This window comes from Crinia signifera, chromosome 2 (genome assembly GCF_055691185.1).
Source record: "Crinia signifera chromosome 2, ASM5569118v1, whole genome shotgun sequence".
Classification (NCBI taxonomy): Eukaryota; Metazoa; Chordata; class Amphibia; order Anura; family Myobatrachidae; genus Crinia; species Crinia signifera.
In genome coordinates, this window is record NC_139218.1 from 219,439,290 (window position 1) to 219,462,121 (window position 22,832).

Sequence of the window (22,832 nt, forward strand, 5' to 3'; positions counted from 1 at the left end):
ATTATGGATCAGATGCACTAAGCTTCAAAAGTGATAAAATGGAGAGTGATAAACAACCAACCAATCAGCTCCTCCCTATCATTTTTTAAACACAGCCTGTGACACGGCAGACAGGAGCTGATTGGCTGGCTGTTTATCACTCTCCATTTTATCATTATTTAAGCTTAGTGCATCTGGCCCCAGATGTTTAAATTAAAGCTAAACAATCTTTTCTATGAAACTTCTGTTGAACATGCAATATAATCAAGTATTTTAATGAAATGTTATATTGTTTTAATTTATTTTCTTGTTTTATGTTATTATTTGTAAACATTTGAACCTCCAGTTCATGACCTTATGTCCATTTTACTATTTGATTGCAAATCATATATGTATTTTTCTAACCTATAGCTAAAATGTTTAGTCTGTTTGTCATTTACAATTAAAATAATGTTTTTTCTTTTATAGGAGAATGTTCCCAAGTTACAAAGTTAAAGTCACAGGGATGAACCCCAAGACTAAATATATTCTTCTCATTGATATTGTTCCAGCTGATGATCATCGGTATAAATTCTGTGATAACAAATGGTGAGTTCCTCCTGTTTCCTCAATGACTTTGGCAGTATTAATATTACTGTACATACAGTAGCACTACTTTGAAGTAATATCAAGGCAACAATTTGAGTAAAACATATACAGTATACAGAGAGTATAGAGAGAATATGATGTGAATGTTCAAACATTCTCTGTAAAGCGCTGCAGAATATGTGTGCGCTATTTAGGAAACTGCTAATAAATAAAATAAGTAAAATATGGGGAAAATGTAATAGGATAAGAGATTTAGAAAGTGAGAGATTTGGTAAGGAATCTCCAGTTTTTTAAAGCGCCAATTATTTACACTGCAAAAATCAAACTGGTCTGTGCTGTGCTGACACATTTAAAATATGAAACTGAAACTTGAAATGATAAATAAGAACAGATTGAAATTGGTTATACAGGAATTAGTATTAATCCTCTTGCTTTAATACTTGGTAGAAGAACAGTTACCTGGGAATTAGGACTTCAACAACACTTTTCACAGCACTTTATAGATGTTCTTCTTTACAATATTGCTTGAGTTCCATCAGATTGGAGGGGGACCACTGGTGAGCAGCAATTTATAAATCATTCCACATATTTTCAATCTGATTCAAATCTATAGTTTCGCTGGATCATCCCAGGGTATTCATTTCATTTTTTGATGCTTAAGCTAAGTCAGTATACAGTAGCTGTATGCTTTGAGTCATTATCCTGCTGGTATCTGGGTCTTTGGGAGTCCATAGAAGTATTGTATCCATGTAAGTCTATTTTTGTAGCTTCTGTTCTGTCCTCTGCTTTGACAATTTTCATTGTCTCCGAAACAGAGAGGCCTCTCCATAGAATTATGTTGCTGCTTTCAGGCAGGAATTGTGTTTCTGGGATAATTCTCTGTTAGGATTACGCCAGACATAGTGCCAGGCATTCAGGCTAAAAGTTCAATCTTTGATCATCAGACCATAAAACTTTATCCACTTGGTCCAAGGGTTTCCCATATGCTTACTAGTAAACAATAGATAAGATTTCATCCGTTTTCTTTTTGTCACACTCCCAAAAGATGCAAAGTTCTACCCAGGCAATTGGACATATATCCCCATACAAGACTGTATTTACATTTTAGGGCAAGATCTGGGGGGGGGGGGGGGTTGGTACTTGTGTAGTTGCACGGCGGCACTTACGTAGTCAGCGTAGTGTCCCTGTCAGCATCACAGTCAGTGTAGTCAGCAAAGTCAGCGTTCCTGTCAGCATCAGCGTCGTGTTCCTGCAGCCAGCGTAGTCAGCGCGTAGTCAGCTTGTGTCTGCGACTGTGTGTACTTCGCGCCTAACCGGAGCTTATGCAGTTAGCGTAGTCAGTCAGCGTTACGCAGTTAGCTTAGTCAGTCAGTGTCAGCGCTTATTACATTGTATGGGAACCATTGACCATTTTTAACCTACCTGATATGACAGGTGTGAATGTGTTCCTGTAGCATCCAAAGCATGGGGAGCGCAGCGAGCCCCGTGAGGGGACCCGGTATGCGTCCTCCCGACCTGTTTATACCCCCACTATCTATAGTTGAATCTATAAAGTGTGGCAAGCACAGCAAGGCAATGCACAAAACGAGCCCAAAGCACAGAGAGCCCCGCAAGGGGACATAGATTACTTGACGTGTATTCCGTGGGGCTCACTGCGCTCAACAAGCTTCAGGCTCGTTTTACGCGTCCCCTCGCAGGGCATGCTGCGCTCGCCATGCTTCGGGCTAAAGTCATCTCCACTCCGACGTGGATAGTGGGGGGTATGAACAGGTTGGGAGGACGTGTATCGCGTACCACATCCTCTCGTGGGGCTCGCTGCACTAGCCACGCTTCGGGCTGATGTGGAAATTGGGGGTTTGAAATGGAGGCATTTGCCAGTATGTAATATGGAGCACTGGCAAATGCATCCTTTATTTTACTTGCACACCGCACCCCCCCCCTTTGTGCATGAGACGCACACGCTACCGAACCCCTAACCATGACATCTCCCTGATGCAGACATGGGTAGGGTTGCCATACCCTGCCGCACAAATTATTGAGACGCACAAGCGTATGAGACGCTCATGCGTCTCAGGCAGATGGAGTACCTCTCCGCCGGCGCATGCATGATTGCCTCTCCTCCAGCGCAGGGGATCTGGTGGTTACCGGCGCTGTGTGAGAAGTGCTCACTAGGCTTGCCAGGGATGCCGGGGACAGAGCTGTAGCTCACGGGGACAGTATGGTGACTACGCTGCCTGATGGGGATACTACACTGACTACGCAGGGCTGCCGCTGGTACCCTACGCTTTCTACGCTAGGCTGCCGTTGAGCTACACTATCAGCGTAGTGTGCCGTCATGAAACTACACAAGTATCTTTTTTTGTTTTTTTCCGTTTCACTTTAAATCTATTGGCTGTATTACTGCTGCCCTCCCTTACATGAGGACCATAGTTACAGTAGGACTCTTGCGGGCCCCCTAACAAGGGATATAGCCATTAGGTCGACCCTATTAAGGTCAACATGCATTGGGTCGAGCACTGAAGGTCGACAGGCCTTAGGTTAACACCTGAGCTTGACATGGCTAAGGTCAGCAGGGTTGGAAGGTAGGCACAAGCAAGGTCAACAGCAGTGGCGTAACTAGAGCTCTGCAGCCCTAGTGGTGGCGGGGAGAGCCGGTGCCATTGGGTCATGGGGCATGGAATTTTATGCCCTACCATCCACTAGGTAGAATAATGTGCAAAATGCAACGAGTACATGCAATTTGATGGCTTTCATGTCGGCTGTGTTGACATTCAGTACAAAAAGCATAAAAAACTTTTGTTGACATTTGACTGTCGACCTTGCCATGGTTGACCAACTGCTTGTGTTGACCTTCAAACCCTGTCGACCTTAGCCTTGGCAACCTATATCAGGTTTTGACCTAAGGCCTGTAGACCTTCGGTGGTCAACTCAATGTGGACCTTAATTGGGTCGACCCAATCACCCATATCCCCCTAACAAATTCTCTGCTTTATACCAATGCTTAGATTTTTAAGACAATCATATCTGGACAAAAATTTTTTTAATTATTTTTAAGAGCAGCAGGGGATTTGGCACTGTTTTTCTACAAACTATTCTGGGATTTGTTTTGACTCTTTTTAATCGTATAATTTAGGTCCTGACCAACTGTAGGATATCTCACAGACTGGTCTATTTATTTTGAAATCAGTGAAAACACTTTAATTTTTAAATTGTCACATCTGAAGAAAATGGTTTATGTTTATTGTAGGGAAAGGACTGTTACTGGTGTATTATATATTTTTCTTATTATTTTACTATTCACAACTAATTAGAATGAATTGATATTGCTGTACATAGTTTTGTACATAGAACAAAACCACAGAAAAAAAATACTTCAGATGGTATAAACAATATGGGTGAAATGTAAAAGGATGAGAGATTCAGAAAGTGAGAGATTTGGTAAGAAATCTCCAGTTTTTTAAGGCAGCAATCGTTTACACTTCAAAACCAGTTTGATTTTGCAGTGTAAATGATTGCAGCTTTAAAAAACACACACATGTCTAAACACACCATGGGCCTTATTCTGGTGCATTCGCATGGACCATAATATTACAAGGGCCTCCTATGGTGGACGTATGTGCAGGATCATTTCTGCACATGTGCATACGCCGGGTGCGCACGGCCATAGCGAACAGGGTGTTCGTCGAGCGCACGCACCCAAGATGCCCTGATGAGGTGGGTGCCGGGGGCGTCCAGCTGACATCACCAAATGTCAGTTGACCGCCCATTTCAGCCGGAAAGTGTATGCATATATAAGTAACCTGAGAGTCACTTTTATATGCATGCACCTTCGCCATCATTCGTTGCTCGCTGACCATCGAATGATGTGGGGGGATCCCACTAGGCCAGGCATGTCCAAACTGTGGCCCTCCAGCTGTTGTGAAACTAAACATCTCAGCATGCCTTGCCATAGTTTCAGCATTGTCTAATAGCAAAACTGTGGCAAGGCATGATGGGACTTGTAGTTTCACAACAGCTGGAGGGCAATAGTTTGGACATGTCTGCACTAGGCTGTGAATGGATGCTTTTTTTTTTTTTATAGAGTAATTTTATTGAATAAAAAAGGCAAATACACAACATGAATTACTGAGGGACAGAGACACAGGTGAATATTCATCGAGGATAAAGTACATTCGGGTGCGGATATAAATCAATTCAGTGAAAACAAACATGAAATTGTATCATTGAGAAGCAATTACAATATGAAGTGAATTAAGTTTATGCATATAAAATGTTGGCCATATCTCTGTATAAATATGATCTCCAAAGAAATAAATATAAACGTTCAGCAATACTGTGTGCATTTTTGAATTTATCTACAAACTATAACATACCTAACAAGGGGAAAAAATAAAATAATTTTGGTACTTGTTTCCAAGCACGGCGCCCGTCGAGGTTCATCGCATGCCTTAAGTTAAGGTACTTAAGGCATGCGATGGACCCGATTTTCTGACTTTAACAAGCTCAATTGCCGGTAAAAGTGAAAATCGCGTTGATCGCGTCCATCGCGGCCCCTAATAAGGGGCCGCGATGCGACGGACACGATCAACGCGATTTTCCCATAGGGAACAATGTTAAATTAATTTTAAAGTGAAAATCGGGTTGATCGTGTCGGTCGCGGGCCATTATAATGGCCCACAATGCGATCAACGCGATCAAGCAGATTTTACATACTGTAGGTGACAATGTGAAATGGGCCAATATGGCCCATTTCACATTGAATATGTGTAAAAGGTATGCTTAATGCCCCCCCAATTTTAACGCCACCCCGGTATTGACGCCAACCCGAAGCGTGCCCACGAGGGGTGGCGGTACGCGTCCTCCGACCTTTTCATACCCCTACTATCCACGTCGGCGTGGAGTTGAGAATAGAAAGTGTGGCCAGCGTAGCAAGCCACCGAGCCCGAGGCGTGGCGAGCGGCCGCGGATACCTGTGAAGCCCGCGAGGGGACGCGGATACCTGTGAAGGTATCCGCGGCCCCTCGCGGGGCTCGCTGCACTCGCCACGCTTCGGGCTCGCCACACTTTCTATTCTCAACTCCACGCCGACATGGATAGTAGGGGTATGAAAAGGTCGGAGGACGCGTACCGCCGCCCCTCATGGGCTCGCTACGCTCGCCACGCTTCGGGTTGGTGTCAATCCCGGGGTGGCGTTAACAATGGGGGGCATTTGAAACATCAGGGGGGTTTTCTATGAAAATGGGGTGTTTTGGGGCATTTTACATTAAAATCAATGCAAAATATGGTCTCAGGGACCATTTAACATTGATTCCAATGTAAAAATCGACGTGATTTTTCCGACCCGATGCTTACAATCAAAATCGTTGGCACCGTGCTAGGAAACAAGTACCAGAATTTTCAATCCATTCTCAGGCACTGCAAGGGAATCGCTCTTCCAAATGGCTGACAATTCTCAGCCTTGCGAATCAACCAGTATAACCCCCATGTGTGATTCATTTAAATAAAAAATGTACTTTTTTTAAACTAAAGCTGCAGAGATAATTTATGCCTGTAAAAGAACAAAAAATAACCTCAATTGAGGTACCAAGGAACACTGGAATATAGATTGTTTCAGCGCTAATTACAAATGGGTTATCACAAATATTTAATAAATAACTTAACAAATTAATAAAAAAGCATTTAATACACTGGTAACAATATAATATATATTATAGCTGCTGCTTGATTGACACAGCTGGATAAAAAGTATGTATAAGATACAGTATACATTGGTTCTATACCACTTTGCCATGGATCCTTATGACCTTAAAGGGACATATTCATTTTGATTTTAAATGCTGACTTAATATTTTGGAAACTGCCTAGGTATATATGAATGTTATATTGTTATCAGTATAGTAAATGCTAGATTTATTTTATAAAGTATTTGTGATTTAACAACCCATTATAGTCTGGCTCCTTATGTGTAATTAGCGTAGATACAATCTATATTCCAGTGAAAAGCCCCGTACACACGGGGGGAGATATATTGCTCAGCAATATATTGCTAACAATATATTGCTGAGTAATATATTGCCCAGTGTCTCCTTTTCATCAGCGACCAGAGATGGTCGCTGATGAAAGGGAACCTCTGCCGGCAGTGCCGCAGAGGTAATAAGCTGGTCGCAGAAGCAAGCTCCTGTGACCGGCGATTAGAATGGGGCTGAAAACGGGAGCGCGCACCCGGCGATTTATCGCCAGGGCACACTCCAATCACTGGCAATATGGTCGCCTGGGACCATATTTCCAGTGATTTCAGCCCCTATCGCCCCCGTGTGTACACAGCATTACATAGAACAACAGTAAAATTTTCTGGAGAAACTTAATTCACAATGTTAAGAATGGTAAAAAAAAAGAAGATATTTGGCCTGACGTTGTTGCTCATAGTGCCCCAAAGATGCAGTATGATTGAAATGCTATAGGATTATAAAGAATGCGGGTCCAGTTTTGTTGTTGTTCCAAGAACAGGGTTTACATCTTTTGAGGTAGATTTTCTGGCACAGGCAGTTAGATCCCAATGGTCATTCTGAGTAAGCTTAGATTGTGATGGCTGGAATTTTGTGACTTGGATATATCTGCGATGCTTGGAGGCATTTTTTGTCTTCAGGCGTCATTAGAACCAGAATCAGAATCAGCTTGTATGGCCAGGTATACTTGCGTATACTAGGAATTTGTTTTCGGTTTGCTGTGCAGCAGCCAGGTGGGTAACAAGTAAACAGTATACAGTATAAACAATAAACAATATAAACAGGTGGGGGAACATGTACAGTCATACAGAAAGTTATTCCGAGGGGACACCGTGTTAGATTATGTGCAAAGGGTTATGGCGTGACTAGACAGTGAGTTGTTCATGAGTTCACGTGTCAACAGGTGAACTGCTTGGGGGGGGACTCTTTAGGCTTCTGGTGGACTGGGTGGGAATAGCCTTGTAGTGTCTGCCTGATGGCAGCAGGTTAAACAAGCCATGGCCAGGATGTAGTTGTCCTTGACTATTAGCAGCATATGTTGACATTGCTATTGCATCTAGGGCTGGCGAGAGGTATGCCGGGCCCAGGTAAAATTCTAGGGTTTTGGTCTAATCAAGGGAAGCGTGTCCATCTTCTGCAAGTAGGCCATGCCCCCAAAATGTTTAAGGTGGGTGAAAAAACACTCTAAAGTCGAGGGGTTGCTATTGCCAACTCCCCCCCTCCTCAGCAGCAGCACACACCTACAGCAGGCTCAGCATGAGCTCCTACGCTGTCAGTAAAATAAATCCCAGGGAGCTACCAGGGAAGTTCAAGGGAAATTAGATGCTATACATCACGGGTGCAAAAAAGCACCCATGATGTGCTGCTAATGGTCCATTTCTAATTGATCTTATGTGATGCACATAAAATCTCTAGGATCCTATCCAATGCATATGGTAATGCGTACCTTATCCGATCTGATGCCAAACACCTCTGATTTAGGATGATTTCACCCGTTATATCGGCCCGATCAATCGGAATCGGGTGAAATTGGCCCAAATCGGACCTATGCATGGGCACCTTTAGAAAGAACCAATCAGAAAACGAAGAACTATTAAAAATCAACTTAAAAATCCAATAAAAAACAATAAAGGTTTCGGTACTTCTGTATTATCTGGGCGCCCGATTTTTTCATTGCATTACTTAAGGCATGCGATGTGATGCAATGCGATGCAATGCAATGCAATGTGATTTTTCATTGTAAAGACCCGATTTTTAATTGTATAGTCAGCCATGGGTGATTTCATACCCCCACTATCCAACTATGCATGGAGTTGATTTTATATAGTGTGGCGAGCCCAAAGCGTGGCGAGCGCAGCGAGCCCGGCGAGGGGACGCGGATTACTTTACATGTATTCTGCGTCCCCTCGAGGGGCTCGCTGCGCTCGCCGCGCTTCGGACTCGGTGGCTCGCTGCGCTCGCCACACTATATTTAAATCAACTCCATGCGTAGTTGGATAGTGGGGGTATGAAATCACCCATGGGTGACTATACAATTAAAAATCTGGTCTTTACAATGAAAAATCACATTGCATTGCATTGCATGCCTTAAGTAGTGCCATGCGATGCGATGCAATACAATGAAAAAATCGGGCACCCAGATATTACACAAGTACCAAGGTTTCCCTATCTTTAAGAATTTTAGTTTTTTCTATTCTTACATAATAGAAACACAATGACCATATGGTGGAATTCTTACCACTGATAACAGAAAGCATATGTGCTGATGCATTTAAAATATAAAACTGAAGCTGTAAATTACAACTAAATTCCCTTGCTTTAATACTTGGTAGAATAACAGTTACCTGTATTGGGCTTCAACAATTGGATATTGCACTTTTCAGACCATCTCTGAATCACTCTCAGTAGGTGGCATGCATTTTTTATTGAGAGTGGGAAAGAAGGGGGGTAGATAGGGGCACTTAGAACCAGGGAGAGAGAGGACACTGTTGTGTGATACCCCGGACAGAGAGGCGGCTGCAGAAGTAGAGTTCACTCTCTACCTTTGTGATGTGCAGGGTGGAGGAGAGCGACAGAACCAGACATCCCCCACCAGCAGCTGCCCCCCAAATTCAGTTGCAAGACTATACCAGGGAAGGGCTTTTTAGCGGAATTTGCAAAAGTTGCAGGTGGGTGACCGCCAACAGACCTGGACAATGCTGTGTCTGTGGTCATCTCTGAATTAGGTCATTGCTGTGTAACAGAAATACAGCCTATTCACTTCAATGGAACCCGGCAGGGATGCGACTGAGTGCAAAAAGAAAATGCATCACTGTCCCACTATACAAAGCTGCTATATGCAGCAACAATGTAGCAGGCCACATTTGTATTTAAGTATGCATTATGGGGGCATGCTGCAAGGCCATACCCATTGAAATAGACCAGGTTTTTTTCTTCATGCACCCCAAGTCTAAAGTCACCGTTTAAAAAAAAGTACAGTGCACCAAAATGCCACCACTGCCAGTAACATTGCCATCTGCAAAACCCCACGGACAAAACAGCCACCGGTTTGTGGCAATGCACACTACACTGCTGCTGTATAGCTGGCCCCAAGCCACCTTGCGCCTCTCTGCATGTAATCCATTGTAGTGCACATACATTTTAGGACTTGTGTACAACTCTACATGAGCACTAACAGTGTCTGGCTTTATTTATGTTTTAAAGAGACCCATAGACCATGAGGAATTCTGACAATAGAGATTATTCATAAAAAATATCGAGACCAACCAATTAACTGAAGCCATGTCAGGAAAGGATTCCCTAAATGCACATGTTGGTGATGCTTCCCAGAAGCTATAGGGTTTCTTAAAGTTGGAGTGGCCCACAGGGGTACAGGGGAAACCCCCAGTGGGCTCCACTGCCTGGATTATGGTGTATGGTTGATATTATTCATCTGGTACATTAGCATGCATGCACTAACGGTATTTAGCCAAACTTCTGTGGCAACTGGCTACACATCCTTTGGTGACTGGCAACACCCCTAAACAAGGGCCCCCTATGACTAATTTCCCCAGTGGGTCCTACATGCTCCAGTTCGACACTGGGGTTACTGTAAATTCACATGTGTCTACCCAAGACAGTAGGAAAAGGCGAAGAAGAAACACTTTCTTAGGTGTATATTTTTTATTAATATATTAAAAATTACATTTTAATAAATGTAGATTTCTTGAAGTGTGCTCCCAAAAAAGCAGTGCTTCTACGAAGATGTACCAATATAAATATACATTTATTCATATGTTACCTAGGTATCCAATATTTTCACAGAGCTCTCTGTCTATTCTCTCCCAATTCCTTTCCGAGTTCTCTTTAAACTCCTCACCACCACCTACAAGGCTCTCTCTTCCTTCACCACTCCTTTCCTCTCTTCACTGATCTTTATCCACACTCCCTCCCATCCTCTTCACTCCGCCGCCGACCGCCGACTGACCTCTCACCTAATCACCTCCTCCCACTCCCATGTCCAAGACTTCTCTCGCGCTGCCCCCCTGCACTGGAACAACCCATCAGGCTTTCTGATTCCCTTTTCTCCGTCAAGCACTCCCTCAAAGCCCACTTCTTCCGTCTAGCCTATTCCCTCCTCCTCCTAACCTCTTTTGCTCCTCATATCCTGCCTATCCTACCCCTTCATCTGTTCCCATCCGTTCCTACTTATCCTATTGTTCTACCCTTCCTCTACTTCATCTTCAGTCTCGTTGACAATTTCGACTCCTACTTCAGAACTGATGCTGATTTTAGTTCTACCAGCCATACCCCTATTTATGTGGTACTTTATCAACACACCCTGTACGTTACCTTGTCATTTGTTTTTATGTTTGCTATGTTCGGCGCGGCGGACACTTTGTGGCGCCTTATAAATAAACAAACTACTACTCTCACTGTATTCATTTGTGTAATAGTCTGTTATTTTATACTAATGAATAATAATTCAAATTCAAATTGTTTAATTCCTGCGTAAACAGAAAACAAATCCCTGGAGTTTTTTAACCAGAAGTGTTTCAGTTATCTTTCACATTGTAAGCAAATGTTTTATTTAATTTAATTTGATCAAGCTTGCTGGGATCTACAAGATTAAGGTGGGGCTGAGTTATAAATCAGCAACAGCTGGCAAGGCTGTGTTGTCTGCTCCTGTTCTGGCTATAGTTATTAGTTCATTTAATCATTGTAATGCTGTATTTGTAGGAGACAGTCTCAGATTGTGTTTATGGCTCTTATTCAGGTCCGTTCGCTCGCATGCAAGCTCAATGTTTTCCAAATGCGTATGCGCATTTCTGCGCATGTTCATGCGCCGGGTACACACTTGGGGCTATTTCACACGCACGGGCTCCTGCCAGGCGGCTAAACCCTGCACGACCAGAAAGCTGTGCCGCACACAGGCACGACCCGCCCGGTTGCAGCCGGATCCCACCACTGGAAGGGACGGCTGCTTGGCTGTGGCCATCCCCACCATTCTAAACTTCTGTGTGAGGCACGGCTTCTTGGCCGTGCGTGGTTTCGTCGCCTAGCAGGAGCTGGAGCGTGTGAAAAAGCCCTTAGGGTTACCACCTCATCCCTTTATTTCTGGACACATATAAATTACACAAGTTATGTGGCTGGCTGACTTCAAGCAACCATTTTTCCTGGTTTTAATCAGCCACCGAACCTGTGTAATTAATATGTGTCCAGATTGTTCGCCAACAACATTGCAGGCGGTGGGCGGGGGGAGGGGCGGCGGCCAGGGTACATGTCCATGGGAATGCCCAGCGTTTCATGGGCGTTCCTTTCAAAACGCTGGGCGTCCCCATTGAAATCACCCGGTGACATGGATAGGCAGCTGACATCACTGGCCTATTTCTTCCCAAATGTGTACGCATATCTGAGTGACCCGAGAGTCACTTTTGATATACCTGCATGCAACACATCTTTCGATGTTTCTTACTATGGAAACATCCATTCGCATGCCGGGTGAATGAGCACGGTGTGCGAATGAGAGGCACCCACCCTGGCCTTCGCAGGGCGACATCTGGTGGACCAGAATAAGGTCTTATACCTGTTGTGTATGTTAATGTTTTAAGCAGCATTTTTTTTTACTATACTACTTTTTTTACTATAACTCTATCAGATAGTGTATGTCTCATTATTATGTTGAGACATCATAATTAGACAAACACAAAACTAAATCTCGCTACTGTATACCAATATTTGGTATATGCCAATCAAGAGCACGTGTCTGTCATGCACAGTCATAAAGTCACTAATACAGTTAAAAATAGTAGGCGCGACACAGATGTGGATCATTAGATCGACAGAATTAGGTCAATATGTCATTGACAAAAGATTTATTTATTTATTAACAGTTTCTTATATAGCGCACACATAGTCCGATTCCACAGCGCTTTACAGAGAATATTTGAACATTCACATCAGTCCCTGCCCCAGTGGAGCTTACAATCTATATTCCCTACCACATGAACACACACACATAGACATAGAGTAAATTTTGTAGGGAACCAATTAAACTACCAGTATATTTTTGGATTGTGGGTGGAAACCAGAGTACCCGGAGGAAACCCACGCAAGTACGGGATACAAACTCCGCACAGTTAGAGCCATAAACCCATGACCAAAGTGCTGTGAGGCAGTAACGCTAACCATTACGCCAACCGTCCTGCCAACACAAGTAAAGGTTGACATGAAAATGGTTGACACAGGAAAAGGTCGACATGAGGTTTTCACTTTTTTAGTGTCTATGTCGATATCTGCCGATATGCACAATGTATAAGTGTATGTCGTATGGCTCGCCACGCTTGCCATGCTGCAGGCACACTATTTTAATTGACCTCTATGCCCGCTTAGATCGTGAATTAAGCACAAGTGGGTTTTAAAAATAAAATCATGGAAAACTCACGTCGACCTTTTCCTGTGTCAACCATTGTTATGTCAACAGTTTGGTTGTGTAGACATAAAGCCCATCAACTTTTTACATGCTTCCACCTATTGCATGTTGACAGATAGACTGTCAACCTAACTACTGTCAACCAATCAACCACATCCCATGACAGTGGACACTGTTGAAGTATCAGACGCAAAGGCCAAAGTTTTCTAATACGTCTACATTGTACTGCACATACAGTATGTTCCAATACTTAGTGCCAGGGACATAGAGAGAATTTGAATCCAGACAGATGCAATTTTGGGGTTTATTCCTAGGTCTAATAGGGGGGTGCATAGGCAAATGTGGGCCTGTCACCAGTCAGCATCTGCCGGCGTAGTTGCACTGATTTCAGAATCCATGCTCAGACGGACATTCTAACCTCAGTATGGCTGGTACAGTGTTCACCGCTGTGATCAATTGTGTTACTTTTGACACAGTGACAGATTAGTGCGGCAGCTGGTAGGAGTACCTGTATGAATTCCATTGGCTGCAGCATTAGCATAAAGGCACAGTGGCACTGTGGGGAAAAAATTATAGTTGCAGCTGCATTAGCTTTCCACCTCTGAATCAGACACGGTGGGGGAAATTTACTAAGAATACGAATACAAAATTTTGTATTCGTATTCTTAATACGAATGACTACGACTGCATTCGGCTGTTTCAGCCGTATGCAAAGTCGTGTTCTGGAGGGGAATTTACAAAGCAGTCAAATACGACTGCTCTGTAACCCTCCGATGGTAATGATTCGTATTAGCGGACGTATATACGGCCACTAATACGAATTTGTGCAGGCAGTCTGCACGGATCAGTCAGATCTGTGCAGGCTGCAATGTTTAAAAAATAAATAAATAAATAAATAAATGAAAAAAAAACAGCGTGAGGTCCCCTCCACAGCTGTAACCAGCACCAGGCTGACAGAGCCGGGGCTGGTAATAAAAAATCAGGAAACCCGGCAAATAGGGCTTCGCTGATTTTTTAAAACGGTACTTCTTTACTTTCACGGCGCCACTAGAAATCGCGGGCATCGCGGCCATTGAATGCACTAAAAATCGGGTGCGACGCGACCGACGCGATGCCCGCGATTTCCCATAGGGAACAATGTTAAATTTCTCAAGTGACCCGATTTTACTGTTCAATGCCTCAATTGACACGATTTTTTCATAGGAAACAATGTTAAATGGCCCACAGAGGCCAAATAGGCACCCTCAAGTGTGAAATGGCCCCCACAATTGTTAACACCACCCCACGATCAACGTGTACCCGAAGCGTGGCGAGCGCAGCGAGCCCGCGAGGGGCGGCGGTACGCGTCCTACGACCTTTTCATACCCCCACTATCCACGTCGGCGTGGAGTTGAGAATAGAATAGTGTGGCGAGCGCAGCGAGCCACCGAGCCCGAAGCGTGGCGAGCGCAGCGAGCCCCGCGAGGGGACACGGATACCTTCACAGGTAAACTCGTCCCTTCGCGGGCTTCACAGGTATCCGCGTCCCCTCGCGGGGCGCGCTGCGCTCGCCACGCTTCGGGCTCGGTGGCTCGCTGCGCTCGCCACACTATTCTATTCTCAACTCCACGCCGATGTGGATAGTGGGGGTATGAAAAGGTCGTAGGACGCGTACCGCCGCCCCTCGCGGGCTCGCTGCGCTCGCCACGCTTCGGGTTCACGTTGATCGTGGGGTGGCGTTAACAATTGTGGGGGCCATTTCACACTTCAGGGTGGCTATTTGGCCTCTGTGGGCCATTTAACATTGATTCCTATGGAAAAATCGTGTCAATTGAGGCATTGAACAGAAAAATCGGGTCAATTGAGAAATTTAACATTGGTCCCTATGGGAAATCGCGGGCATCGCGTCGGTCGCGTCGCACCTGATTTTTTAGTGCATTCAATGCCCGCGATGACCGCGATATCCTATCTAGTGGCGCCGTGAAAGTAAAGAAGTACCTTTAAAACCAGCCCCGGGCTCCAGGGCCGGGGCTGGTTCCCAAAATACGGGGGGACAAAATGAGTAGGGGTCCCCAGGCCAAACCAGCCAGCAGGGTAATGCCACAGCCGGGGGACACTTATTATATAAAGTCGCGCGGCCAAAGCATTAACCCTACCGACCAGTCAGCCTTGCCAGGGGCCCTGGGGGAGTGGGAACTCCCCCAATAAAGGGGTCCCTCCTCCAGAACTTACCTGACCAGGCTGAAGCCTAGTGCTGTCCCCGGTGACCCTGTGCGGTGGTCACCGGGCTGATCTTTGTGTAAAAAAAATAGATAAAACTATTGTTTAATACTGTGGAACTATGAGTCCCAGCAAGCCTCCCCCGCAAGCTGGGACTTGGAGAACCACAAGTCCCAGCATGCTGGGCATTAAAGGGCCCGCTGGCACTTGTAGTTCCACAGTATGAAAAATAGTTAAATAAACACACACTGACACACACGAAAAATAAAGCTTTATTATGTCCAAAGCCCATACATACTGATACTTAACTATTTTGAGCCCGTAGGTAGGGTCCAGGGCTCCATGGTCCAGGGGTCCGGGGCTCCATAGTGCAGGGGTCCGGCTCTGGGGTCCAGGGGTCCGGCTTTTGAGGTCCAGGGGTCTGATGAAATCCATAGGGGACCTGTGGAAGGAAATTCTACTCACGGGTCTCCTCCGGCGTAGATCTGTCCTCTTCTCTCTGCAGTAGTCCTCCGGTGCTTGGCAAAATAACAAAACGACACCCGGGACCAGCGAACAGGAGAAGCGCAGAATGTTCATCTTCCGTGCCTCTCCTCCGAATGATTCTATTGGCCGCCTAGCGGCCAATCAGGAGCCGAAAAAGTCGGAGCCTGGGGGCTGGTTTTAAAAAATCAGCGAAGCCCTATTTGCTGGGTTTCCTGATTTTTTTATTACCAGCCCCCACGCCGTTTTTTTATTTATTTTACTTTTTTTTAACACTTTATTTTCCTGTTGTATTTGGCTTAAGCCTGCACGGATCAGTCAGATCCGTGCAGGCTTAAGCCAAATGCAACAGGAAAAGAAAGTGTATTTTCCTGCCGTTTTACGCTAATTAGCGGCCGTATTTTCAATACGGCAGCTTTGTAAATCAGGAATCACCATTCTTTTGAATGGTGATTTCTGTCGTATTCTATCGATGGTGTAAATACAAATACGGATGTCCCATCAAAACGAATACGAACATTCGTATTTTTGGCATAGTAAATGCCAAATATACGTATAAGCCAAAAAAATTGTATTTTCGTATAAAAATACGATTTTTTTCCACAAATTTTTCTTAGCAAATTTCCCCCAACATATTTTTTAACAAGTAATCTGCCCTTCTTCTACCTAATGTGTGTGTCTGTCAGGGCTCACACTTTGTAATACTGTTGGGAGGCATACCATTGCTGTACAATGCACAAACAGGGGGAGCCTGGAAGTGCTTCCCACTGGAGGAAAGGAGGACCAGTCATCATGGATGGGACAAAAGGGATGGGAATGGAGCCATAAAAGACTGGATGGGTGGTCGGGGAATCGCAGAGAGGGGGCAGGGTTGAATGGATTGGGTGTGGAAGGAAACTGGCCCAGTTGGTACCAACCTTTCTACAGTAAGAGCTCAATTATACTCATCTGCAGTTATTATTATTATTATTATTATTAACAGTATCTTATATAGCGCATACATTTTCCGCAGCGCTTTACAGAGACTATCTGAACATTCACATCAGTCCCTGCCCCAGTGGAGCTTACAATCTATGTTCCCTACCACATGTACACACACACACACACAGACACAGACACACAGACATTCTAGGGTTAATTTGTTGGAAGCCAATTAGCCTACCAGTATATTTTTGGATTGTGGGAGGAAACCAGAGTACCCGGAGGAAACCCATGCAAGTACGGGGAGAATATACAAACTCTGCACAGCTAGAACCATGGTAGGAATCAAACCCATGACCTCAGTGCTGTGAGGCAGTAATGCTAACCATGAGGTGCCATCTGTGCTGCCCAACAGTTGGTTGCTTGTTGTAAATAACAGTGGTATGAAAAAGGGATGCGTGGCCACACCCATTTTATAACAATGGAGTCTTGCATATTCCATATGTACACATCAAATGTTCTCTATATTTTCTCAGAAATAAGTTTGAGTTTTGATTTGCTGTTATCTTAACTGCATTGAAATTCTGTTTGCAGGATGGTGGCTGGTAAAGCAGAGCCTGCAATGCCTGGACGGTTATACGTTCACCCAGATTCCCCAGCCACTGGAGCTCACTGGATGAGGCAACTGGTGTCATTTCAAAAACTGAAGCTGACCAACAACCATCTTGACCCCTTTGGACATGTAAGAATACAATAAATAGGCGTATAACTGTAGAATGTGTACGAAACAAAATTTATCAATAAATTCCTGTCTAGAATGTGGAAAAAGAGAGGGTTACTGTATTTATGATAAAATGCACATTTACAACAACATCCATATTTGCTCACAATAAATTCTACATCGGTTACCTACAGAATTGTTTGCGAATATCATGCTTACCCTCAGCAAGAAGCCACAAGCTTAATACAAGCACTATGAGAACTGAATATGGGGCGCTCAATCAGGGAGGGCACAGAAAATGTCTAGTACCACATAAAGTACGCATTTTCTAAAATGACAAATGAAGGCTTCTATTACTTTTTCTCTCCCTTCTCAACCAATTACAAGTTAAAGTTATGGGACACTGTGTTCAGGCAAGTTCTGCTTAACATGATAAATGTATGTTAATGAGCACTACTGGTCATACTGGATACATTGGGCCAGATGTACTGAGCTTGAAAAGTGATCAATTGGAGAGTAATAATGCACCAACCAATCAGCTCCTACCTGTCATTTTTCAAACCCAGCCTGTGACATGGCAGGTAGGAGCTGATTGGCTGGCTGTTTATCATACTCCATTTTATCACTTTTAGTACAAGCATATTACATCTGGTCCTTTATGTTTGTAATCAATACTGACTACAATGACTATGATAACACTGCTCGAATGTTTGTGTTACATTAGCTCTCTGTAGTACATTATGTATATAGTGTAGAGCAATGATGGATATAATGGTGTAGACCAGGGCTGGGCAACACCGGCCCTCCTGATGTTAATGAACTACACATCCCAGGATGCTTTGCATTAGTTTTGCTATGTGGCCATGCTGAAACTGATGCAAGGCATGCTGGGATGTGTAGTTCATCAACATCTGGAGGGCCGGTGTTGCCCAGCCCTGGTGTAGACACTGCCAGCCTCATGTGGATAGTCACTTTATCTTCAAAACAGTGCAGAGGTATAAGGGGATAGTCTAGAATTCTATGGGGCAGTGTGATGGATGCATTATGAAAGTAGACATTCACTTCAGTTATTAATCTGCAAAACTTAACACAATATCTAGTATTAACCCTTTGAGTGCCAGTGTTGCTGTGAGAAATGTGCAAAATATCCGGGCCTAGTCGAGGAGTATGAATCATTTTAGTTATTGCCGGCAAGCAGTGGCGTAACTAGGTTTTGGGCGCCCCCCCCCCCCCCCCGCAGTTATAGGGAGGGCGCCCATGCAAACCCCCCCACCCCCCGCAGTCTTATCTACGCGTTCAGTACGCGCTGGTCCCGGCTCCCTTCTTCTGCTATGAGGATTACCACAAAATGTCCGCCCCCATACAGCAGACAGTTTCAGAGAATTGTCTGCTAAATGGGGGCGGACATTTTGTGGTGGTCCTCATAGCAGAAGAAGGGAGCCGGGACCAGCGCGTACTGAAGACAGGTAAAGACTGCGGGAGGGTGGCGGCGGGGTGTAACTATAGCACTGCAGCCCCCGGCGCTCGCACATGCACAGCGCCCCCCCCCCCCGCGGTCGTGGGGGCTGCGGTGCTATAGTTACGCCACTGCCGGCAAGTGATCCGAAGTCAACTAATTGAAGTTTAGTTAAATATTGTGCCAAAAAAAGAACAGTCGCTGCGAGCGCCACTGGCATTTTTAGCAGATATTTTGCATATCTCTAACTGCAATGTTAGCAAAAAAACATTATAAATTGTAAGTTATATGCTGTACAGTGTGACAAGAAACCAAGAAACAATAGAGGTGATTTTAGAGAGGAGGTGGTGAGTGTGCAGCATTTTCTGTCTGGGCCCCCTCCTCTCTGCCAGCAGCTGCACAGTGATATAGCGTCTGAGCGATAGAGGGCTCAGACTCTACTGTGCATATATCTGGAAAAAGTGGTGCATTTTTCTATTTTCTGGCGATTTCTGCAGCACTGCTGCCCTCATTTCAGGAATCCTGAGGGGCAAATATTAGTAAAAATGGGTGCAGCTTGTGTAGAGCAGTTTTTCCGCTCCCCCTGTGCGTGCTGTATTACATTTCCTGTGTCAGATTGTTGGGGCACAGGACCCACCTTATTTTCTCCAGACTGGAGCGGCAATAACCCAGTGGGGTGCTGCTATGGCCCTGGTTTCACTGATGATATTAAAATGGAATAGAATGGCACTTTTTATAGCTTCATAATTCTAGTCCTGCTTGCTTTACTTGGCAGTCTATGGGATAAATGTAATAGGGTCTGAGTCGACAGAGATGTGGGTCTACAGACGAGAATGCCCATATTTCAAAAGTGGTAATCAATTGCAAGGCAAAACCAAATTTTGAAGAGGGGATTTCACCATCCTCATGGACCTAAACAGGGCTGTTCCCTATCACTCCTGCTCTTTAATCTGACCTTTGATCCCCTTCTCCGCTTTCTTCAAATCTATTCCCTTTTTAAAGATATTGTGATTGGTTGGAGAAAAGTTAAGGTCACAGTTTTGCAGATATGAATGCTATACATGGGATATCCCATTCATTCATTCCCCCACATCCTCCAGTTATTCAGTGACTATGGTCACATGTACGGATTCCGTATCAACACTGTGAAATCGGTGTTTATGTACCTTAGCAAACAGCGATAGTGTCCTTCTTAGGCGCCAGCCTATTCTAAACATCTGGTTAATTTATTTTCCATGAATTTTCAAAATGACACAAAACCATAGCAGACATTTTTCACTTTTTTCTTTTGTAGTAGGGAGGACATCCTTGTATTATCATGTTTAAAAAAGGATATAAACCTAATTCTAATGGAGCTATCAATTTCCCTAACCATGCAGCCCTGGGACATGAACTACCCTAGACAGACGTTTCTTGCTAGACATGGAGGTTGCCTACTTCCTACAGAAACATGACCAGGAGATGTCTGAGGCTCCACGCACACAAATCTTTTTATTTGCCCTTCATCAATAATGCAAACGTTCTGCACAGCATGGTATTGCATCCTTATACTTTATGGAGGCCTAAATAAAACTGAAACACAACACAACAATTGGACACTTCCTCAGCAGCACAAAATGACAACTTTGATTAATTGTTGCTTTTTAGCTATTTTTTATTTTAAACAAATCCACCCACTGTGTGATGTAGAAAGAGGTTGTCCTTCAAGCTGATCAGACATTGGCAGGTTCCTGACCTTCTTAGTTCCAGAAAACTTCTATTACTGTATACTTCTTGTATTGCCACAAATGTACCGTATATCCGCATGCAATATCGTAGCAATAAGCACGTTATATTAATGCAATAACTGGTACTAACTGACAAAAAGATGAGTATCATATATACTAAAAAGCTAATGCTGCTCTTCACCCCAATGTGAGGAATTCAAGTGTTTTGTGTGCTGGAGGCCACTAGATGGAGGAGGAATTCAATAACTACAACCTTACTAATATTTAATGACCAAATCAAGTGTTGCCCCATTCGGCACACACAGTATAATGATTGCATACAGTAGCTAATACTTGCAGAACAAAAAACATGCCATGCTACAGTCCGCAGAGCAGCAGAAACTACATCTGCAAATACGACATGCACAAAATAAGGGCTTTAGCAGTCTCTTCTGTTGATAACACTGTAATAACATCTGGGGACAAACACTGTCTCCTTTGTTAGAACTACAGTAGATATCCACAGACATGGTGGTTCGCGTACAACACAGCACATTCCACAGCACATAGAGGAACATTAATTGCTCACAGATATTACTCACTGTTGTGAATCTTTTCATGTTGAAAATGCCCCATGGAATAGGTACAATGAGATTCTGATAGAGTGTGATCTCGCCATTCGGGGGGGAAATAAGATATTTTGAATACATATAAAAAAAGTTAAATTGGCATTAAATACCAGAAAACCTGTATTGAGTGGTAAAACAAACATTTTAGTTTAGTGGACAGCAGCTGTTTCATGTATCAAACGCACTCTGCAAAGGCAAGAGAGATTGACTTACCCAAAAAATGCTCTGTTAATACATGCCTGAATATTCATAGTAACATGATTTTTTGCCTATAAGCGCTTTTAAGCTTTTTTTTCTCCAAATTGAATCACAGGTATTCAATTATAATAAACAAATATAAATTCCTGTAGATCAGTACACTTTTATTGTCGATGAGTTGTCATCACTAGATGGTACTGTACATTAGAAAAAATGAGGTAACTCATATAAGACAGGGTGGGATTAAACAACCAGTTTTAAACAAAAAACCACATCGGGCGCAAACACTATGATAATTCACCCTTGGAATTAGGGAATATATAACGATTTTCACATATGGCTGCTCCCAATTAGCAAATTGGAGGATTTGCAATAGGTAGACACAATAGGGGAAATAGGGAGTGTGTATGACTGATCACACACACCCAGAGAGCGCCAGACAATTGGATAATTATAAATGTAATAAATTTATTTAAATAAACAGCAATAAAAATGTATCACATCAAATGCAACATATAATAAAATGAATAAAAAAAAGGTACATTACACTCCCATGGGATATATAGCAACAGGTGGTAGTCCCGATATTTAGAAATCACCTTTTAGGTGTAAAATATACGTCAGATCCAGCTCAATTATCACAGATGTTGAATTTTTTGTGTAGATAACACATCACATGAAGAATGTAGTAGCTGATATTTAAGGATATGCTCAGTCTATTGAGCAGACTGCTCTAGCTTAACCGCCGGCTGTCGCCGCCTGTTGACGACCAGCCAATTTGTGTGTCGGCGGAGAGCGAGCTGTCTGCCTCCGGCAATCAGCTAAGTTGTTGCACGCTGAATTGCCGGGAGGTTGGAGCGGTCCAATGAATGCTGCAGGTAACTCACCCAGGACTTGTGCCGATGTCCGGCTAGCGTGTTCAGTGCTGGCGGCGCTGGGGAGACCTTAATTTTGCAGGTAATCAGCTGGAAGAACAATCGTTTTCAGGAGCTGGAATCAATGACGCTGGAGCTGCAGTCACATTGGGAGTGCACCTTATCTCTGTAGCTTGGCTTGACGCGTTTCTCCGCTGTCACAGTATGTAGCGGTTTCTTCAGAAGGGTATAGACAGAGATCCTTGTTGGGGGTTTTTATGAGAATCAGTATCCAATCGTGTCTGGTCACTAATTAGTGACTACAGATGGTTAATTGACCCTTCATGATTTGGGTTACTGGAGGCGTATGTTCAGTTTTCCAAGGGTGATTTAAATATCAGCTCATACAATGCAATGATTATGTATATAGACACAATATATATACATACTCCTAAATTATAAAACGAAAAAAGAATAGGCAATTATAGAGGGAAAGATAAAAGAAAGAAAGAAGAGGGAATGGCATCATAATCAAATACATGGATAATAGTATAGACATCATGTTGCTAATCATTTTGATGGACAAGTGCTAGAAAAACAACCGCATTTAATATGGAGCACAGTGGCTCCACTCATAGCACTCCCGCCTAGCAGCGTATGCCCTTACAGGTCACAGGTTCT

General features: G+C 43.8%; 1 protein-coding gene across 1 annotated transcript in view; it reads left to right on the top strand.

Annotated features, from left to right (window-relative positions):
* TBX4 (T-box transcription factor 4) overlaps positions 1–22,832 on the top strand; it is a 168,898-nt gene that overhangs the window by 76,736 nt on the left and 69,330 nt on the right. The window contains exons 3-4 of the mRNA XM_083171154.1: positions 448–567; positions 17,182–17,329. Coding sequence (XP_083027280.1) covers positions 448–567; positions 17,182–17,329 — 268 coding nt within the window. The remainder of the gene's footprint in view (positions 1–447; positions 568–17,181; positions 17,330–22,832) is intronic.